Here is a 20,626-nt window from a genome sequence, read left to right as displayed (position 1 = left end):
CAAAATGTGAGTTCACTTTTGCTTTCCTGTCAACACAATAGCCCACTTGGACACCCATGAATCTTTCCTTTTTCCTGGTGACATGAATTCTTCAGGTATAATCTAGTCTTTATGTTTTTATGTAATCAAAGATGAGGTCTGATATTTATAGTGGACCAAAAAATAAGTGTCTTCTTAGAAAAAGAAATTCCTTAGTATCAATAAACATGGTTTATACTATCAATTTTTTTCTTTTTCCTATATAGTACAAATGAACAACCCCAAAACTTAATATCTGAAAAGAAATTATTATTATGGCTCATAGTTCTACGGGTTGGCAGGGCTCAGCTGGGTGGTTCTCCCTTGGGGCCCCCCATGCAGTTGCAGTCAGATGTCCACTGGGGCTAGATGCATCTGAAGCCTTGACTGACATGGAAGTTTAAGATGGCTTCTTCATTCACATGAACAGCTGGAGAATTTTCACCCTTCTGTGTAAGATTCAGTTATTAATGCATACTTGCCCCAGTTGAGTTATCTGCAAGTCCTTCTGAACAATATATATCTGTTATATAATGATTTCTATCCCATAATAGCTAGAGGAATATCAGTTCCATTACCATTTCTCTACATCTGTTAACTGTCAAAACATTTCATTCATTCACTTATGTTTTATTAGTTTGTTTTTTATTTTCCAATGCTAATTATATGCTTTCTAGATTTTGAGCCTACATCAGGTAATGAGAAAACACTTAGTCTGGCCTTCACAAAGTTTACATTCAAGTTGGAGTAGATAAATAATAAATAGACAAATGGGACAAACAATATAGGTAGAGATTATGGTAATAATTATAAAGGAAATAAAGAAGAGACCTTGGACAATGACAAGGGAAATGTGTTATTAAACTTATACCTTGAGTTCTTTACAATTTTACTACTATTAAGCAGACTTTTATTCAATGAACACAGAAACTTCATTGTGAAAAAAGATGTTTATAGGTATAAGGCAATAAATCCCAGCCTCAGAAAAGCAACTTAGGGCAAAATTGAGATTCCAGACCTATTGCCACTTAACATTTAAAAAGTAAAAAAAAATATTTTCACATTTCAAATAAAAATTTTAAACCAAAACATTTTCTAAGACAAAAAATCCATAACAATAAAGAATGTGAAATATGCTATTACTGTGAAGCATCCACAGAAAAATAAATCTATATTGCAAAGCAAAAACAATCTCACCTCTGACAACCAGCCAAATCAATCTCAGATAGCTACTAAAAAGCCTGCTTTAATATTGCTCCTTCTAGACTGAGTAAAAATAATTGCCTGAATCTCCCTGATATCTTTGCTTTCATTGTCCGCTTGAAGATGTAAACAAGTATAAAATCTATAAAATGGATGGAAAGGACAATGAAACATTTTGCTTGGACAGGCCAATACTATGTCTAGTGCTTCTTCTCCTGTGGCAAGTGTAGATGCTTCAAAAAAGATGCAGGATTCCATAATACATGTGATTAGCTAGCTACTCAATAAAGGAACCTACAGCGAAGACTGCCTCTTCGACCTGTTGAGATTCTCTCCAGAGCCTGAAGTATAATGAGCAAGAAAACCAAGTCATTTGTATCCTACACTAGCAAGCGTAATTGCAAATGTTTTTCTTATTAATAAAAAATGTTGAATCCTTTAAAGAATCTAACCAAACAACTTGCTTTAAAAGCATCCTACAGAATTCCTTCTGCTAGAGAAAAATAATAATTCCAGAAAAGTAGTTATACAAACACAGTGGCACATCTTCATTTATAGGGTATGGTCGCTGAACTCTCTTTCTAGTAACTCTTATAATGGCATATTCAGGGTAAACTGGAACACTGCTATTGTAACCCAAGTTACATTTTTTTTTCCATTCACTAATGAAAGCAGTAATGTTAACACAATTAAATTCAACACTAATGTTGCAGCTTTCCACAGACACACCAGGACTACATACATATTTTAGAACACAGTTTTCCAAGCATCTGTGGTCCTTCCTATCTAATTATCAAGTATCTAATCCTGGTTCCAATACAGTATCGAAAACCACCTAAATTTCAATTTCTTCAAAAAACACATATAGCTCAAAATAAAAAAAAATATTAAAATATTGATAACACATATCTACATAACTAGGAGAAAAAGAATATAAACCTCAAATTACACATTAATAGGAGAAAAACACTCTAATCCCTCAGAATCAGCTCTGGAGATGACGCCAGAGAAAGAAGTCAGGTGGAGACTGAGCAGAAGTAAAGAGGGAGCAGAATCCCAGTGGTGATAGAACAGATAAAATAACTACATAGTGCAAAGGAGCAGAGATTCTGGGTGAGAAGGGGCAACTTGGAAGGAGCACTCCTTGACGAAGTCATGGAGAGAGAGATAAGAAAGAGATGAAAAATAGAAATAAAGAAAAAAAATTAAAATAGAATCACAAAATCAGAAGACAAACTACCCTCCTTCAATGCCCTCCAAAAACACTGATCAAAACAAATAAACTGGGCTTCCCTGTTGGCGCAGTGGTTGAGAATCTGCCTGCCAATGCAAGGGACACGGGTTTGAGCCCTGATCTGGGAAGATCCCACATGCTGCGGAGCAACTGGGCCCATGAGCCACAATTACTGAGCCTGCACGTCTGGAGCCTGTGCTCCGCAACAAGAGAGGCCGCGATAGTGAGAGGCCCGCGCACCACGATGAAGAGTGGCCCCCGCTTGCCGCAACTAGAGAAAGCCCTCGCACAGAAACGAAGACCCAACACAGCCATAAATAAATAAATTAAATAAATAAATAAATAAATAAACTTTACTGTACCAAAATACGAGCACACTGTTGAACTATGGAACTTATGAGCAAGTCATCCAAACTCCCACAGCTTTCTACAAACAACTGCTACTAACAGTGTAAGAAAATACAACATTTCAAAGTGAATGGAAACCAGTAGACAAACATCCATTCATTGTTTCTACAGGTAGAAAATACAAAGTGAATCAAAATATTCCAGTTTATAGAAATTCTGCTCAAACACCTGCAACAGAACAAAACTGTAGCACCACACCTGAATCGAAATGAAATACACTAAAATAGAATCTGCAGATATGAAACTATAGCACAAATAAAACATTGTAAAACATATATGGACAGAAAAAAACAGAAAGATGTGAAACTAGAGTTGACTAAATCTTGGAAATAAATCAAAGACCAAATTATATTAGAAATAAAAACAAAATTACAAAGTGTCCAAGAGAGAATTGATTCAACTGGAAATATAATCAGGAGCACTGAGGAAAGACATAAATGTATGAAAAGAACAAAAACAAAGCAGAAGTCAAAAGGATCCGAGAGCAAATAACTAATAAATAGGTAAAGAAGATCTAATATGCTTATAACTGTCTAATTTTTAATAGTACGCTTTAAAGGAAAATATCTCCTGGGCCTCTAGATCAAAAAAAAAAAAAAAGAAAAGAAAAAGTTACTTGCAAGCAAAGAAAAATCAACCACCAAGGTATCCTTCAAGTTCTAAGCCTATACAGTTATACAGTTAAGAACTCAGGGAATACGGCTCTTGCAATCCCATCCTAGGTAGTCTAGCAGAGGATGCGCTTTATCCAATCAAGATCTGACTTGCAAAATAACTGAGGGTATGTGTGAAATATAGTTAAATATATACCTAAGAATAAAATCAGTAAATCTAAGTAAATCTAAGAATAAAAGCAAAGGGGATGGAAGAAGAGTAAGTACGTGCTATGTGTTCTGACAAAGTAGGAATAATGAACTTAAAATGGGGGGCAGTAAAAGTAGAAATGTTAAAATAGAAAAAGCTAATGAATAGTCAGAGACTTAAGCGTTAAAGGATATGGTTTACACTTGATAAACCAAATACAGAAGCCTAAGTGAGAAAAGAGAAACTGAGATGTAAGTTATTTTGAACAATCACTAAAATATTATTTTATATATTTTATATTTTTTATTTATATTTATTTTATTATATTTTATATTATATATTATAATATAAACCTTCCCCAAAGCCAAAAGAAATTATTTTAAAAGAGCAAAAACAGACCACGTAATGAAACACAGTAAAAATAACACAGTACGAATCATATCTATCATAATAGGACAATATGACAATAATATGACAGAGTTGAGACTTTTTGGTCATATCTATAAATGTAAGTAAGCTCAAAAGTCTCCACTGAAAGAAAAATGCATTAAAACTGGCTCACAAGGCAGACTCTAACTCCTAAAACAGAGTAATTCAAATGTCCAAGAATAAAGGGTTATGGTGGTAATGCAAATGATGTAAAAGCAGGCATTGTGATTCTGACATCAGCTAAAATACACAGAAATACCGTTTCTCACCTATCAAACTGGCCAAAATGCAGCAACTGACAACAGGGCAAGGTGAAGGGAGCAGGTCCTCTCAAACATGGCTGACGGGAATGTAAACTGTCCTAGACCCCACTGAGGGGGATCAGGCAAGACCTAATATTAAAACTATATTTGCATCTACCTTTTGACTGAGCAATCCCACAGCTAGGAATTCACTCTGAAAATACACCTCCAACAACACAAAAACGTATGCACAAGGCTACTCAGTATGGAGTTATTTGTAAAAGCAAAATATTGAAAACAACCTAACTGCACATTCATCAATGTCTAGTGAAGTAAATTATGGTAAGTCTACCATAACACAGCTGTAAAAAAAGAATAAGGATCTCTATGAAATAACATGGAGTGATTTTCAGGTATATTAAGTGATAAAAGCAAAATGGAAAAATGCATTTATAGTATTCTCTGTATCTCACTTTGATATATATGTTTTAAGTATTCCAAAATAAAAGTAATAAGATTAAACATATAATGATGGGGGAGGGAGCTCTAAAACTGAACAGAACTATCTAACTGTATATAAATAATGACATAATCATAGAGGAAAAAAACATTTATTAAAGCAACTTTTGACTCAAGTAGTGTGACTGTATTGCCTCAGTGGGATATATTCTAAGAATAAAAAGAAATCTTGAATTCTACATAAGGAGGTTTGTGGTTGTCGGTGGTATTGTTGTAGTAATTCCAATACGTTTTTGTGTGTGCAGTAGTACATTTGTTGATATTGATGAGAACCATGGTTCTCACCGAGGTGGGGAGGGGAGAGGAATATGAAATGGGCTAAGAAGAAGAAGAAGAAGCCATGCTCTAGAATTAGAATTGAAGGTAACACTAGGAATTCTAGATATACATCCCTCAGCTCTGTCCACTGAAAAAGAGCCTACAACCAAGGACACCCTTACCACCAGAATCTTGACTTTTAAGTATCATTCCTCAACAAAAGAAACCATCTACTTGGAGAAATGGCTATTTCTAGGTCTGAGGCAGAGAGAATACAAGGTGAACATTTTGTTGTGCCATAAAGGAGAAAGCACTAAGCACTAAAAAACTGATTGGGGTCTTCTCAAAAGGACTCTTCAGTCAACTTGAAAAGTTACCCACTCACCAAACTTGGGACAATTTAAGAACCAAAAAACAAATAATGTCAGTAATGAATCATTCCATTTTAAAAGAGTACATGAACTCATAATGATATTAAAAGGTAAGCAGAGTGAAGAAGGGATTACAGAATTAGAAAATCATCATCTTGTGACCACTGATCTAATGATTAATTTAGGCGGACATCATCAATAGGTGCTAAAATCTTGGGGAAAAGTTGACAGGAAACAAGGTAATTCACAAGTCTCAAGCTATTACCCCTCGAATTTCCTATTAGAGAACTAAAATGTACCTTTACAATGGAAAAATCTAGCAGATACCTCAACCAACCAAAGAAATAAATTTAACATCACCAAAAATGAAACTTGTAACATTCTACCTCCTAATATGAATCACTGAAAAAGGTATCATCTCATCTGGGTAGTTTCCACACCAAAAATGTTTTATCCCTCTAAAGTCCTGAAAAACCATCAAACAAACATTCAAATAACAAAGTGTGAGTTATTTTACAAACTACCAACCTGGACTCATCAAAATCAACAACATGAAAGACCACTCCTCGTCACTCCCCACCCCCAGTAGGGCAACTCTTCCAAATTAAAGGAGATAAAAGGATAGAACAAATAATGTCAATGTATGATTCTAGGTTCTGGATCAAAAGGCATAGATCTATTAAAAATATTTTTGTGACTATTGGGGAAATCTGAATATGGACAGTAAATTGGATAAGATCACTGTTAACTTTCTTAGAAGTGAGAATGGTACCTTGGTTATATAGAAAAACACCATTCTTAGGAGAGGCATCCTGAAATATTTAGGGGTGTATTTTTACCATGTCTGTAACTTCTTTTCAAAATTCAGGGGGAAAAGGTGTGTGTGTGCAAAGAGAGAGAGAATATTAATTTTTGGTTAAATCCAGGTGAATGGAATGTGTATATGTTCCTACTATTCTTTCCATTTGTTTATAGATTTCATATTTATCACAACAAAACACAGGGGTAAAACATTACAGGCAAAATTAAAAAAAAAATAATCAAAATGTTAGGCCCCAAAGGGCACAAAGCATAGAGCTCATGACATAATGACAGATTTCAAGATGATCCAGGGAGAGGCAGTTGCCATCTAGGCACACCAGGACCCAAGAGGAAGCCAAGCCAGCGCCTACAGACCACCCACCGCCTTGTCATAGACACTGCACGTTGTCCTTGCTAAGGCGGCAAGCCAGCTATCTCTTCTTTAAGGCTCCCTGGTGAGGGCTTCTCAACAGCTGCCTTCACTCACTCTGCCAAGGAACCTGCATGACAAAGATGCTCACCCACACCAAGATTTCTGTTGGGGTGGGGTGACCTCCTTTCCTGAGCCTCATGATGCTCTGTGCACTTCAGTTACCTCTTACTCACTCTCCTTTGAAATCACTTTGTCCCAAAGGTATCCCCAGCAGGTTGAATTATGCCTGATACGGAAGAGGAGTTCAATACATGTTGTTGAATAAATAAAATGATTATCAATTTACTTTTTTCTGTGGGAATTACATTCCCTGTTGCTTTCCTACATTTTCCCTCCTGTTACACATTGAATTAATGCCTTTATTGAGCATTCTATGGTAACTCCTAGTTCTTAAGTCCTGGGAGGATAGAACTAATTCAGTGTTCATTAGTGTGTATGACTAGTTTAAATGATTTGCTCACTGCACATTTCTTTTACTTGTCCAGAGTGTATCGGGTTTGATCATTACGGATCTCCTTAATCTTTCATTTTCTTGGACAAACTTCCACAACTATAAATGTTTCTAGTCCTGCTTTTCTGTAATATTTGTAGTGAAAGCTGGTGAAATAGGGATCAGATGTGATACACAGCCTGGAAACTAGACCATCAGGTGTGTGTGGAGTGACAGGGATACAAGTTTCTGATGAACTGCATGGAAGTGTTTGGGGGCTGAATTGTTCACTATGGAAAGAAAGGGCTGTCTGAGTAGCGTATATTTCTGGTGACTGAAAATATACAGGGTGGGTATTGAGCATGAGCTGAGGGCTTCGATTAAGTTATTTTTCAGGCCCATCCCATCTGGTGGTCTTTGAGGGTTTTCTTTTTTTTTCAGTATCTTCTTAAAGACCACATTCAAGGTACTAACTGCAGAAACATACACAGCATGTTTTTCTGGATAGTCCATGGATGTGAAGCAGAAGGGCCTGGGCTATAGAGCACAGGCATGAAAGCAAAATGAGAATGGGCATATAAAACACTTCTACAGAACAGGAATGACATTTAAAAAATATGTATACCTGCTATGTTTAACCTACTACTGCTAAGAGTCCTGCTGAATTTCTTTAAGTTCACTAAAAGATAAGGATGATTTCTCTATCACTAGGTAACAAACCCAAACATCAAGTTTTTAAGACAATAATTTAACTAAATTTCAGGAAACCATGCAAAGAGATCATTAGGAGAACACAGTCCTACGCTACCTGGGCATAATTTTCTTTGCTTCAGACATGCTAATTTGGTATGTCTGGATCAGAACTTCTATCCTGGTAGCCTTTTTACAAGAGACACGATTCACCTCACCAGAAAACTAAAACAGAAAAGAAAGCCCCACAAAGCTACATTTCTTCCAAGTAGTCTTTAAGATTATTCTGTAAGTTTTGTACCAAATATTTGAATAGACACCATCTAAACTGACTAGTTTTTTTTTTTCCCAGCATAAAGGAAGAAATTAGGCTTCTTATCAGGTTCTCCTCCTTTTAATCAAGGAAAGAATAATCAGTAAATGCATTTTGTACTTTGTCCACATCATCTGCCATAAAGAATACCATCTTTGCATTATGAACCCAATTTGATTCTGACCTATGCAATTAAGTAATCAAATCCTACTTCTGGAATTTATAGTTTTATTCTACTTGCCTCAGTATAATTTGATTTCATCTGGTTTGGAGCAGCTCTTGGTGCCCATACCATTTGCACATTAGATTACCTATCGCTAGCCTAGAACCCCATACCCAAGGCTGAGATAGTCTACCAAGGATTTTTTTTTTTTTTTTTAACATTTGAGAAACTGGAAAAATCACATTGAAGTGCATGTGCATTCTATTTGAAAATGATTATTACTTTCTCCTCCCTGGGCAATTTAGGCATTTTCTTCTTTCTGATTCTTCTCATCACTGGATTGCTAAGAATTATTTCTCTTACTCCATTAACTTCCCAGCCAAGTTCACTGCCAATCAAAATTAAGGAAAAAAACAACATTCCAGACACCTTCCTCTCAGATAACTTTAGAATTGAATTCTCAACACAGGACACTTGAAGACACCATCACCTTTCAGGAAAAGCCAAATTCGGTTCTGTGAATTTGGTCTCAATGACCAACTCTCTCCTCACTTCATATCCATAAACATTTATGGAGTACTTACTAAGAGAACCCTACTCATGGGCAGAGAAATATGTTAAAATCAACCAAAAATGTGCCTTGATCACTAGAACTAATCCCAATACTGGGTGAAAAGTAAATAAGAAATGAGGAATTCAGAGAAACTTTGATAAAAGAACTTGAATCAACATGTTAAGAAGACAACCACAAATTAAGTGAGTTCAATGGTCAATGCTATCTGCTCTCCAGCAGAAAATGTGTTACTTATTAAAGAAAAAGCACTAAAATCTTGATGAAAACAACTTTATGTTAACAGACCCTTCATCATGTTAGAGTCAGGCCCAAAGAGCCAGAATACAGACTTACTTTTACTCTTTGAAAGTAAAGCTGAGAAGATAAACTACCAGTATGGAATAAGTTATGTCTTGCTCAAGGAAATTAATAAAGGTCATAATAATTTGCACCAGGCAAGAATGAATATTATCTGAAGTGATTTTTTACTGGCCTCTTTTAGAAGCACTTTGACTAGTTAATTATAGGTTAACTTAATACCTCTAATATACTGACTTCCATCACAAACCTCACATGGGGTAATGAAATCACATGAAATCATCACAATCATCGTGAGTTGGTCAGCAAGTTCCAATTAGGGTTCTAGTATTGGTACCCTCAGTGGACTACCACCAACTGAGCAGACAAACTGACTATAACTACCCTAACCTCTGCCCATAAAATGCTCCACTTATTCTTCATTAAAGAAAGCACCATTTAGGGAATGTCAATTGATACAGCCACTATGGAGAACAGTATGGATGTTCCTTAAAAAACTAAAACTAGAACTACCATACGACCCAGCAATCCCGCTACTGGGCATATACCCTCAGAAAACCATAATTCAAAAAGAGTTATGTACCACAGTATTCATTGCAGCACTATTTACAATAGTCAGGACATGGAAGCAACCTAAGTGTCCATCAACAGATGAATGGATAAAGAAGATGTGGCACATATATACAATGGAATATTACTCAGCCATAAAAAGAAACAAAATTGAGTTATTTGTAGTGAGGTGGATGGACCTAGAGACTGTCATACAGAGTGAAGTAAATCAGAAAAAGAAAAACAAATACCGTATGCTAACACATATATATGGAATCTAAAAAAACAAAAAAGTGATTTTGAAGAACCTAGGGGCAGGATAGGAGTAAAGACGCAGATGCAGAGAATGGACTTGAGCACACGGGGAGGGGGAAGGGTAAGCTGGAACAAAGTGAGAGAGTGGCATGGACTTATATACACTACCAAACGTAAAATAGATAGTTAGTGGGAAGCAGCCGCATAGCACAGGGAGATCAGCTTGCATAGCACAGGGAGATCAGCTCGGTACTTTGTGACCACCTAGAGGGGTGGGATAGGGAGGGTGGGAGGGAGGGAGACGCAAGAGGGAAGACATATGGGGACATACGTATATGTATAACTGATTCACTTTGTTATGAGGCAGAAACTAACACACCATTGTAAAGCAATTTTACTCCAATAAAGATGTAAAAAAATAAAATAAAATAAAAAGAAAGCACCTGTTACTACTTTATCCTTGGTGTCAAAGACATTGTAAGTACTGGGAAAAAATAAATCTCTGCTAAATATGAATGAATGAATGAATGCATACATGAATGAACATTTGCCTCATAGGAACTTTCATTCAGTTGGGATTTTCCAGGCTGTAAAACAAATATGGACTTACACTTAGGATTCAGGTTTGCTTTTTCTTGGGATTATCACTTATGAGTATTTTTCTTTGGTGTTAATTTATTCATTCAGTGAACACAAAGTTTTAAAAAAGGAGGAGCATTATTCCATCTCAGGCACTCATGCGTTTCACTCCCCAGATACACTTGGCGGGCATCTGGGAACTTGGGTTTGGGGAGGGTTCTCACCATTTCTTCATAAGTATGTCTCACTGTGTCTACACTGGTTACCCAAACAATAAGGTTTGTGCTGAACGCCTCTGAGAGTATGGAATTCGGGTACATGGAAGGCACTGGGAACCTACACGACCAACCCCCAGTAAAAACCCTGAGCACCAAGTCCCTCACGAGCTCCCTGGTAGACAACATTTCACATCTGTTGTCACAATTCATGCTGGAGGAACTAAGTGCTTTCTGTGTGACTCCACTGAGAGAAGTCTCTTGGAAGCTTCAGCTTGGTTTCCCCTGGACTTCACCCCATGTGGCTTTTCATTTTGCTGATTTCACACTGTATCCTTTCACTGAAATAAAACATATCTGTATGACTCTATGCTGAATCATGTGACTCCTCCTAGTGAATCACCAAATCTGGGGGTGTCCTTGGGGACCCCAACAAGGGGACACACTAAGATTGAAGTAGCAATGAAACAAAAGCATGGGATACAATGGTCAAGAACTCACGGGGTGGGTCTGAGCTGGAAATCAAGACCTGGGGCTACTGGTGGTACTCTCCAGTTCAACTTGCCATGTGGACCTAGAGGAGGTTCAAGCAGGAATGAACTCAAGAAAGCATCTAGTCCAGATTCCTCATTTTTTCAGATGAGCTAAGGTTGAGAGCACTAAAATACCTTTCCACAGGACAGAGCTAGTTTGAAGCAAACACTGCATCCACCAAAACCACATCTCAACCCCCAGTAGTTCCTACCAGGAAATCACTTGCTGCCTGGCTGGAGTCCGACCTTTCTCAGAAGCCCTCCTACTTACGTCAAGACGGGCCACATGGCTGCAGATTTACACCATGTTGCATTTTCAATTAAAACAGCTAAATGGGGTGTTGTAAAAGGATGATTTCCAAGCTGCCAGGACAATAATGCCCCAAACTCCACCAGATTTTATTAGAGTCAAATGACAGTATAAGTCATTAGGAAAATGTGTGCCAACCACAGAAACAGCAATGCCTCACACTCTTGGAGAACTGAATACCATCCAGTTGGCTGAGAAAGAACCATGTGGCTTACAATCATTTTTCACAATTACTATCCTAGCTAGTTCATAGTTTTTGGCAGATATACCTCACATGCATAGCCATACTCAGCTAATTTTCACTCTGCTGATCGACAAATATGACTTTTTTTCCTCAAAGAAACCACCCAGAGAGCTTCCATGAAATTTGAGGTAGTGCATCAAAAAGTGAGCCCATTTGTTAAAACCTGGCTTTAAAAAATGCATATTAAGTAGGCCACCCAATATTCATTGCAAAAAATTCTGTGTTAAGAATACTCACTAGTCATACTCACTACTACAGTCTGAGAATCAAGTAGCAAGAATACTCACTAGTCATACTCACTTCTACAGTCTGAGAATCAAATAGCAAGACTGCACAAGGCCTTGTTTGCTTTTCTCTTTGGAATTGAGCTTGCCTTCCATAAGGCAGGAAAAAACATTTTTTTAAGTTCTTTACTATGGGCTTCTCCAAAATCAGTATTAGTTCTTAACAGTTGGACAAGAAATACTGTACAATGCTAAAACACGTTCCTAAGGCAATAAAATATTTACATGACTAAAGGAATAAAAGAGCTATTCTATTAAACTTATATTTTCCTCCAAGTTTCATTTCCAGTTTGCCTTCTTGGGACTCTTTGTCAAGAGCCTGAGTACAAATTTCATGTATGAATGTGTTTCAGAATGACTTCAGAAAATATAAAATCTACTATAAATTGAATAATCCCTCCCACAAAGAGAAACATTCTGCCAACAAAGGGGAACTCCCTCCCCCACCTCTATTTCAAATGCAGCATCTTCCATAACTCTGTAAGGGATGAAGGGACACTATTAGGACAGGATTCACACGGGGCTTCAACTGTGTACATAACGTTCTATTCCTTAGATTGGGGGTGGGTGGACCTGCATTTGTGGTATTCTTTCAAATTTTTGTATGTCTTAAATATTTTGTAACAATTAAAAAAAATTTAACTCCCTGAATTTGCTCAATTGGCATTCCCAGACCCTTGAGGAGGTATCTTACTTAGCCTTGTTATCTCTAGAGTCAAACTGAATTTTGTTCAGGGGGTCAAAATTGTCCATTATACCAGCTGGGTACATTAAAACCATGTCTATTACACTGAGTTCCCAAAGACTTGGCCAAATCTTCACAACCTTTCCTATCAGATATCCTTTGTCTGTGGAACATCTTGAAAGACTATATAAGCCAAGGATATTTTTCAATCAGTGCAAGTAAAGTGAAAATATCTTCTTATATTAAAGCTGCCAGCTTCTCAAATAGAAAATTTTGTAAGAAAAAGGTATAAGATCAAGAGGAACAAACTAAATCAACCAAGTGCACTTTAAAGTGTCTCATAAGTTTTTAAAAAGCTCTTCTTCCTCCAACTGATAATGGGAAGATGGAGGCCAGCTGTGTTCACATAAACCTCCTGTTGAAAATATGATAGAGCACGGAGATCTCAAAGTAGTCCTGAGAGTCAAACAGCATCAGCTCAACTGGGAACTTGTTAGAAATGAAAATTCCCAAATCTCCGCTGGGGGGCGTGAGAGGGGTGGGCAGCAATCCCTCCAGGTGATTCTGATGCCAGCTAGCATGAGGTCCAGGGACTCAGAAGTTGGAAGTCTAGCCTCTGGAGTCAGAGTGACTGGATTTGAACACCAGGATCTGCCCCTGGTAAAGAGTGTGACTTTGGGCAAGTTACTTAACTTGTCTCTGCTTTATTCCTCCGTGTAAAATGAAGACCATAATAGTTCCCAGCTCACTGGAACACTGGCAATAAGATAATATACATGTGAAAGTCTGGCAAAATGTTTGACAAAGACTCAATAAACGTGAGCAATTATTTTCTCTACATGATCACAGATGTCCAGTTTACTCATCTATTATTTGATTAGCATTTATTGAGCATTTACCACAGACACGGGCAGTGAATAACAGGACTCCTGGCTGCATACTAGAATCACCAGGGAATTCTGATGAAATCCTACTGCCTGAGCCCTCCTCTATACCAAAAATAACAATCTCTGATAGTGGGACTCAAGCTTGGATATCCATTAAAAACTACTACCAAACGTAAAATAGATAGCTAGTGGGAAGCAGCCGCATAGCACAGGGAGATCAGCTCGGTGCTTTGTGACCACCTAGAGGGGTGGGATAGGGAGGGTGGGAGGGAGGGAGACGCAAGAGGGAAGAGATATGGGAACATATGTATATGTATAGCTGATTCACTTTGTTATAAAGCAGAAACTAACACACCATTGTAAAGCAATTACACTCCAATAAAGATGTAAAAACCAAACAAAACCAAAAAAAAACTACTCAGGACATTTTAATGGAAGAAGCAAATCTACAAGCAAAAATTACAACCCAAAGCCCATGGAGCTGGGTGTATGCACATGATCTCGGAGAAACGTTTAGGGAGGAGTTGCTGGCCCAGCAAACTTTCATTGGCGCTTATGTATTCCTCTCCTGCGTTACTGATCTTAGGAAGCACGAATCATGTTTTCCTAAATCCTCAGTGCTTGCCACCACGCTGACAAAGAGGAGATGCTGGCGTCTGTCAGTGCAATGAGAAGCGAGCTCTGTTTCTATGCCTAGACCCTCCCAACTCCTGGAAGCCTGAGCACAGTGTTTCAGGTCAGAGGAGTAATTAGACAGCCGTCATCTCCATAACAAACTCTCGTATATATACCTTTCCTTGAATATATTGCCGAAGCCTCAAGGCTAGACATAATGGTTTCACATACCGGTTTCCAAGGGGAGGAGTGACAGGGGCAAAGCTTTTAAATTAATTAAAAGAGACACTCAGGCACACTTCATGCCATTCTTTAATCTCTGTTCTCCTGTGATAAATATAGACTGACAGGACCAGGCCTAGGCTAACGAGCTGAGGGTAGGACCCTATGGAGGCTCACCAAGCAGCCCTCAGAAACACTGCAGCAGGGCCAAGGGCTCAGAAAAAGGAAGAAGGAAATCAGCACCTTCCCCAGCTGTGTCACTGACATGTCACCAGAGCGCTCTGAAGGATGCCCACTGCACATGTGGTCACACCCCCCTTCAATTAGTAGCAATTAAAACAGATAAAAAGAAAACAGCATGTATTGTAATTAAAAAGAGAAGAAGAATAACAATTATAATTTACTGAGAGTTTTCTAGTGTCAGGCAGTGTGCTAAAGGCTTCCTGTGCAGTATTTCATTTCATTATGGTAACAAGCTTCCCAACCATCCTTCCCTCCTAGTAGTACACACATGCTTATGTAGTTCCCTCACACACTGAATCAGAGTTCATACATGTGACCAAGAGAAGATTACAGAAGTAACTGCGACTTCTGAGCTTAGATCATAAAAGACGTCACCGCTTCTTGACACAACCTCTTGAATCACTTGCGCTGGGGGAAGACGGAGCCATGGAGCCAAGTGGACACTCCAGCAGCCCCATAGTGAGGCCCACATGGAGAGGAACCAGCCACGTGACTAGGCCACCTTAGAAGTGGACCCTCCAGCTCTAGTCATACCTTTGAGTCTTCCAGCTGAAGCCCCAGACATCACAGAACAGAGAAGTCGTCACCACTGGGCCCTGTCTGAATGCCTGACCCACAGAACCCAGAAGATCACTGTCTTAAAAACTAAGCTCTGTAATTTATTATGCAGCAATAGCTAACTCATACGTAAGAGCTAGATACTCTTATTTTACAGCTGACGAGAGTTTAACTGATGCAATCGTGGGCGTAGTAAGTGAAATAATGGGGATTTGAATCCATGTTTGCAGATTTGAAGTTCTGACTCCTATTCTGTCACCGTTCCTGACAGATAAACATATGGTGTGTAACCTATTTCCCACCCCTTTCATTAAGGGAACAGTATGTATGTAATAGGAAGTTTTGAAGTATTTTGGTTGTCCCCAAGATACTTTGCCCATCCTACAGGGCACCCACCATTCTGCTTTGTATTTCAGCTATTTCTCCATGGATAGATTAGAAGTTCCTGGAGGGCTGGAGTAGTGTCTTCCTTATGACGGTGCTTGTAAATAGTAGAAGGATGGGGATAGAATGCCACTTTAATCCCCTGGACTCCCATCAATCTGCCTGGTTTGGCATCTCTGCTCCACCATTCTCAGGCTGGGTGATCTTAGGCAAATGGCCTAAATTTGATGAGCCTCAGATTTCTCACTCTTATAACACGGGGCCAATATTAATGCACACTTTTGTTCACACTACATTAGAAAAACATTAGCACAAATAAAGTATGAGCACATTGCCTGGCATGTGCCAAGTGATCGATGAATGTTACCTATTTGAATTATTACCATCAAATATGTGTTGAAAAATATCCAATATTTTAAATGGCCAAACAAAAGCTCTTCCCTCTCAACCTTTCCTTACATCAAAAGAGAATTTCCAGGGCCTCCCTGGTGGTGCAAGTGGTTGAGAGTCCGCCTGCCGATGCAGGGGATACGGGTTCGTGCCCCGGTCTGGGAGGATCCCATATGCCGCGGAGCGGCTGGGCCCGTGAGCCATGGCTGCTGAGCCTGCGCGTCCGGAGCCTGCGCGTCCGGAGCCTGTGCTCCGCAACGGGGGAGGCCACAACAGTGAGAGGCCCGCATACCGCAAAAAAAAAAAAAAAAAAAAAAAGAGAATTTCCAAAGAAATGGCAGTGGTTCCTGGGAGTGAGGGTATCTCACTCTATAAGCACTGAAACCTTTGGCATCACCTTGGCCATGGTTCCTACGACAGCCCAACCTGCCCTTCTGGAGTGGTGAGAGGGTAGGGGAAAGCTGCTGTACACTTCCACTGTCCAGTGGGACATGTGCAGACGGCAATTTGGTTCTTTCTTGCACAAAGAAACGTAAGGCAAAGAGGGTCTCACTCCCCCCAGCCTTATAAGCAGGGGTGTAGAGGGATTTTACTTGCATCCTATCTCTTAATCCCATTACATCCTTATCATCTTGTCAGCACAGACAAAGCTCCTTAGCTCCTGCCCACACTCCCTCTAATACCTTCCCTTGTGGTTCACTCTTTCTTGGTCTTGGAGCTAATAAGCTGTCAAATGTCTTACTGTCCCCTCAGGTGATTTCTAGTCAAATGCTGTTTAGAGTCCCACCTCCCTTTGAACTTAGCTTTATGGCTCCTTTTTTTCCCCTTATGCATGAAAGAGTTTTCTGTGTCAAATTCTGTTTGGGGTCCAAAATCTTTCCACAACCTTCCACTTCCAGGTAAGACTAAGAAAAGGGAAACTGGGAGAAACACCAGCTACATTCGCCCATGTCCAAATAAACACAAATTCCTAGTGTTGCTAGGTGCTAGGTTAGAGTCTCAGATGGGAGGATGTAAGTGACCCCCTGCCCAAAGTAACAGAGCAGATTTAAAAATACAACAACTATGAAACAAAGTGCCAAGGGAAGGATGCCAGGAGTGGCAGAGATAGAGGGCCCAGGAGAGCAGAGGAAGAACAAACACGGACACGTGAGGACATGGGAGACATGAAATAGTCAGTCTTGGGTGTGGGGTCTGAGGGACGGACAATCCTGAACCGAGGATGTGGGGAAGGGCAAAAGACCACTCTGGGCAGAAGGAATGAAATGCAGGGAGGCAGAAAAGCATCAGACAAGTATGTGGAATGCAATGGATTTTTAGAGAAGCAGGGTCAGGGAGTGCAAAAAACAAGATAGACTGGAGGAGATAACTCTGGCAACAATTTGCAATAAAGATTTTCAAAAAAGAGAAAAGTTAAGGTCTTTTGCAGATTATAGAGCAAATTGGTAACATATGAATTTCATGATTAAGAATAAGTAACATATTCTAATCAATTTCTCAGGTATCATGAATATAAAACCCTAAGACTAGAGAAGTGTCAATATATTTTCAAAGGAGGCAACATCAAGTAAATTTCTAGATCACTCTTCCCAATATGTTAAATTTCCCTCACTGAAAGTTTTTGCTTGAACCAATGAACTAGCTACAAGTCAAGTACTTTTCAACTGCTTTTTTCCTAGTCTAGTTTTAAAAATTGTTACCCAAAGTGAGAAGGTACATTTAGACAACTAAAGTCAGGAATCTGTTACCTACTTGCAAAGTCATTTCAGTGATTTCCAAGACCCAGTACCATTAACCAGGCTGGTTTCAGGGTGGGGTAGCTGAGTACCAGAGCTGAACACAACTATTGCTAGGTCTCAGGGTGTCTGCCCGTAGTATATTTTTCTATCTTCTCGCCCAAACTTACCAAGCTACTACACAGAGTAAGATCTCAAACAGAAATAGCTTCAGAATCAAAACTCCCTTCTTCCTCCTTAGAACCAGAGAGCTAAGTTCAAAAAAGATCCAGAAAACATCACAGGCCATCAATCTCCATCTTGAAACAGGAAAAAGTCCCTGGTCACTGTTTCTGTGTCCTCCCAGTCCTAACAGACAATCACTGCACAACACAGAACAGAATGCCATGGCCCCAGGCCAGGCAAACTCACCATATACCACATGCTTGGCCACTTGGGATCATTGAAGTAAGTGGACTGGGCGCGGCTCAAGTCATAATCCCTCTTGGTCCGTTTTTTTACCACTTGTTGTTGGATCCACTCCACCTGCCAAGAAGGACATTTGGTGAGTGTTCAAGTTCCATCAGGGTTAGCACAACATAAGTGACAGTCTGGGACATTTCCATCTTGAGTCAGCTCTGTTTAAGTCACAGGTTTCATTCTGGCAACTAGAATCTCCAGAGCATAGAGATTCCCTAGAAACCTGGTTCTATTTTATCTTTAATGCAGGTAGGCTTTGTAGTCTTTTATGACAGATCATTCATATTTCTCAACAACATGCTCACCCCTTTAGCTTTTTCAGAGAGCATATTTTATTCCCAATTTATTGCAAATTGATAGTGTTATTTTTTAAAGCTAATTTATTCATCCTGACCTTACACTAAGGGCTAGAAAACTTCTCTAAATGTCCAGATAATAAATATCTTTGGCTTTGCAGGTCATACAATCTCTGTTGTAACTACTCATTCTGCCATTGTAACACCACAGACAGCACATAAACAAATGGGTGTGACTATGTTCCAATAAAACTTGATGTATAAAAACAGGTGGGAGGCTGGATTTGGCCCACAGGCCACAGTTTATATCAAAAATTTTAAATGGTCTTGGATTACACATCAAATTAAAAGAATTATCCTCGGATCAAATGCTCTAGGATCACAAATTTTTTTTAAAAAAATGGCTGTCTACAACAGAGTGGTGGAAAAAGCACTATTCAGGTAATCAGAAAACCAAAACCCTAGACTTGTCTCTGGTACAAAATTGGAGAAGTCACTCAACTGTCTGAGCCATAGGTTCCCTGCCAGCTCCAAAATTCAAACCCTGTACATTTGAGAAAGTCTTAACATTTAGCCACAATTAGTTTTTAAAAAGCAACTGGGAACTTTGAGTTTAATACAGAATTGTAACCTAAATGGTATGGGTATGAATGGGGGTACTTTTAAAAACAGTTAATCATTATGGCAATATAAGAATAAGCATGCTTCGTTTTGAACGGAGCATCTCAGATACAGTATCAGCCCGGTGGCATGCTACCATTTGTTCCTAAATTCTCTTTGTTTGATTTCTTCTGGCCATAGCTAATTCAGTTGTAATACTCTAAAATGTTCCCTTCCACCATGTATCTCTACTCTCCACAAAGGAATTAAAAACTGGTGGGGGAAAGAAGACTTTGTGGTCCACTGCTATGATCTATGATTCCATACCCATCCATTCAATAAAGATTTCAGAACCTCTCTTGCCTACTTCAAAGATTACTGGAGGAGAAGGAATACTAAAGGACCAATTAAGAAGCTCAAAATGCATAGCTATAAACAAGGTACTAAGGCCAAAGTCCAACTAATAAATTTCTATGATTCTCATATTGGGAAATATTATTCAACAAGAAGATTGGTATGCAAGATGAATTTAAATAGTGAATTCTTAGTTACATCACTAACAAGGCAAACAGAATCACACAGCCTCCTAAATAAGATCTATTTATGATTTGGATCACAGCTAAGCATCATATATGTGCATTTTCTGCTAGGTAACTTAAACAAAATTATCAGTACAGAGAAAAGTCAATAAATGAAAAATAATATACTGGAAAATGAAAGTTTTCTGTTCCTGCTGTAATTAATCTAGACCAAGTGACTCAGTGGCACTGAATCATTCTACATCACACACACATGCACACACGTGTGCACACTGGATAAAAGGTATTACATGTTATTTCTTTAAACTATTGGACAATAGCTGTCAGCAAGCTAATAAGGATCTTGTTTTTTTCTTTACTCCAAGAGACTGCTATTTAGAAATCACACTGAAACTAATGGGGCATTAAAATTGTGTGTAATTTTTTTAAATGAAGAGAGTAATTTTTAAAGTGACCATGTTTCTAAAAATACAGAACAAAATCAATTTCCTTCTCAATCAAAGTGGAGCAGCAAGCATGAGCGTGCATGTATTTTGTCTATTTCCAGAAAACATTTTAATCTCTTTATTTCAAACAATCTTTCTAAGAAATGAGTTTCATAAAGTCATTTATTCATTCAATACGCAGTAAATGCTTATTCAATACCAGATACTGTACTGGGAATATAAAGATGACTAAGAATAATCTTTGCCTTTTGATGGACTTAATTTTATCAAGGAATATTTAGCAATTATTCTACAATTCTCCACTTCATAAAAATGTCATTATCTTCATGAATGACATGTGATGCAGGATCTATCACTATACTAATTAGACCATTTATGAAAATTTTGACTATGCAAATTACATTTACAGT

At 38.5% G+C, this 20,626-nt stretch overlaps 1 protein-coding gene across 1 annotated transcript in view; it reads right to left on the bottom strand.

Annotated features, from left to right (window-relative positions):
* PCSK5 (proprotein convertase subtilisin/kexin type 5) overlaps positions 1-20,626 on the bottom strand; it is a 334,111-nt gene that overhangs the window by 232,769 nt on the left and 80,716 nt on the right. Inside the window, exon 3 of the mRNA XM_060102335.1 lies at positions 18,288-18,401. Coding sequence (XP_059958318.1) covers positions 18,288-18,401 — 114 coding nt within the window. The remainder of the gene's footprint in view (positions 1-18,287; positions 18,402-20,626) is intronic.

The sequence above is a fragment of the Mesoplodon densirostris genome, chromosome 6 (genome assembly GCF_025265405.1).
Source record: "Mesoplodon densirostris isolate mMesDen1 chromosome 6, mMesDen1 primary haplotype, whole genome shotgun sequence".
In the NCBI taxonomy this organism is placed as follows: Eukaryota; Metazoa; Chordata; class Mammalia; order Artiodactyla; family Ziphiidae; genus Mesoplodon; species Mesoplodon densirostris.
The sequence above is the reverse complement of the archived record's forward strand: the minus strand, read 5'-3'. Positions and strand labels throughout refer to the sequence as shown.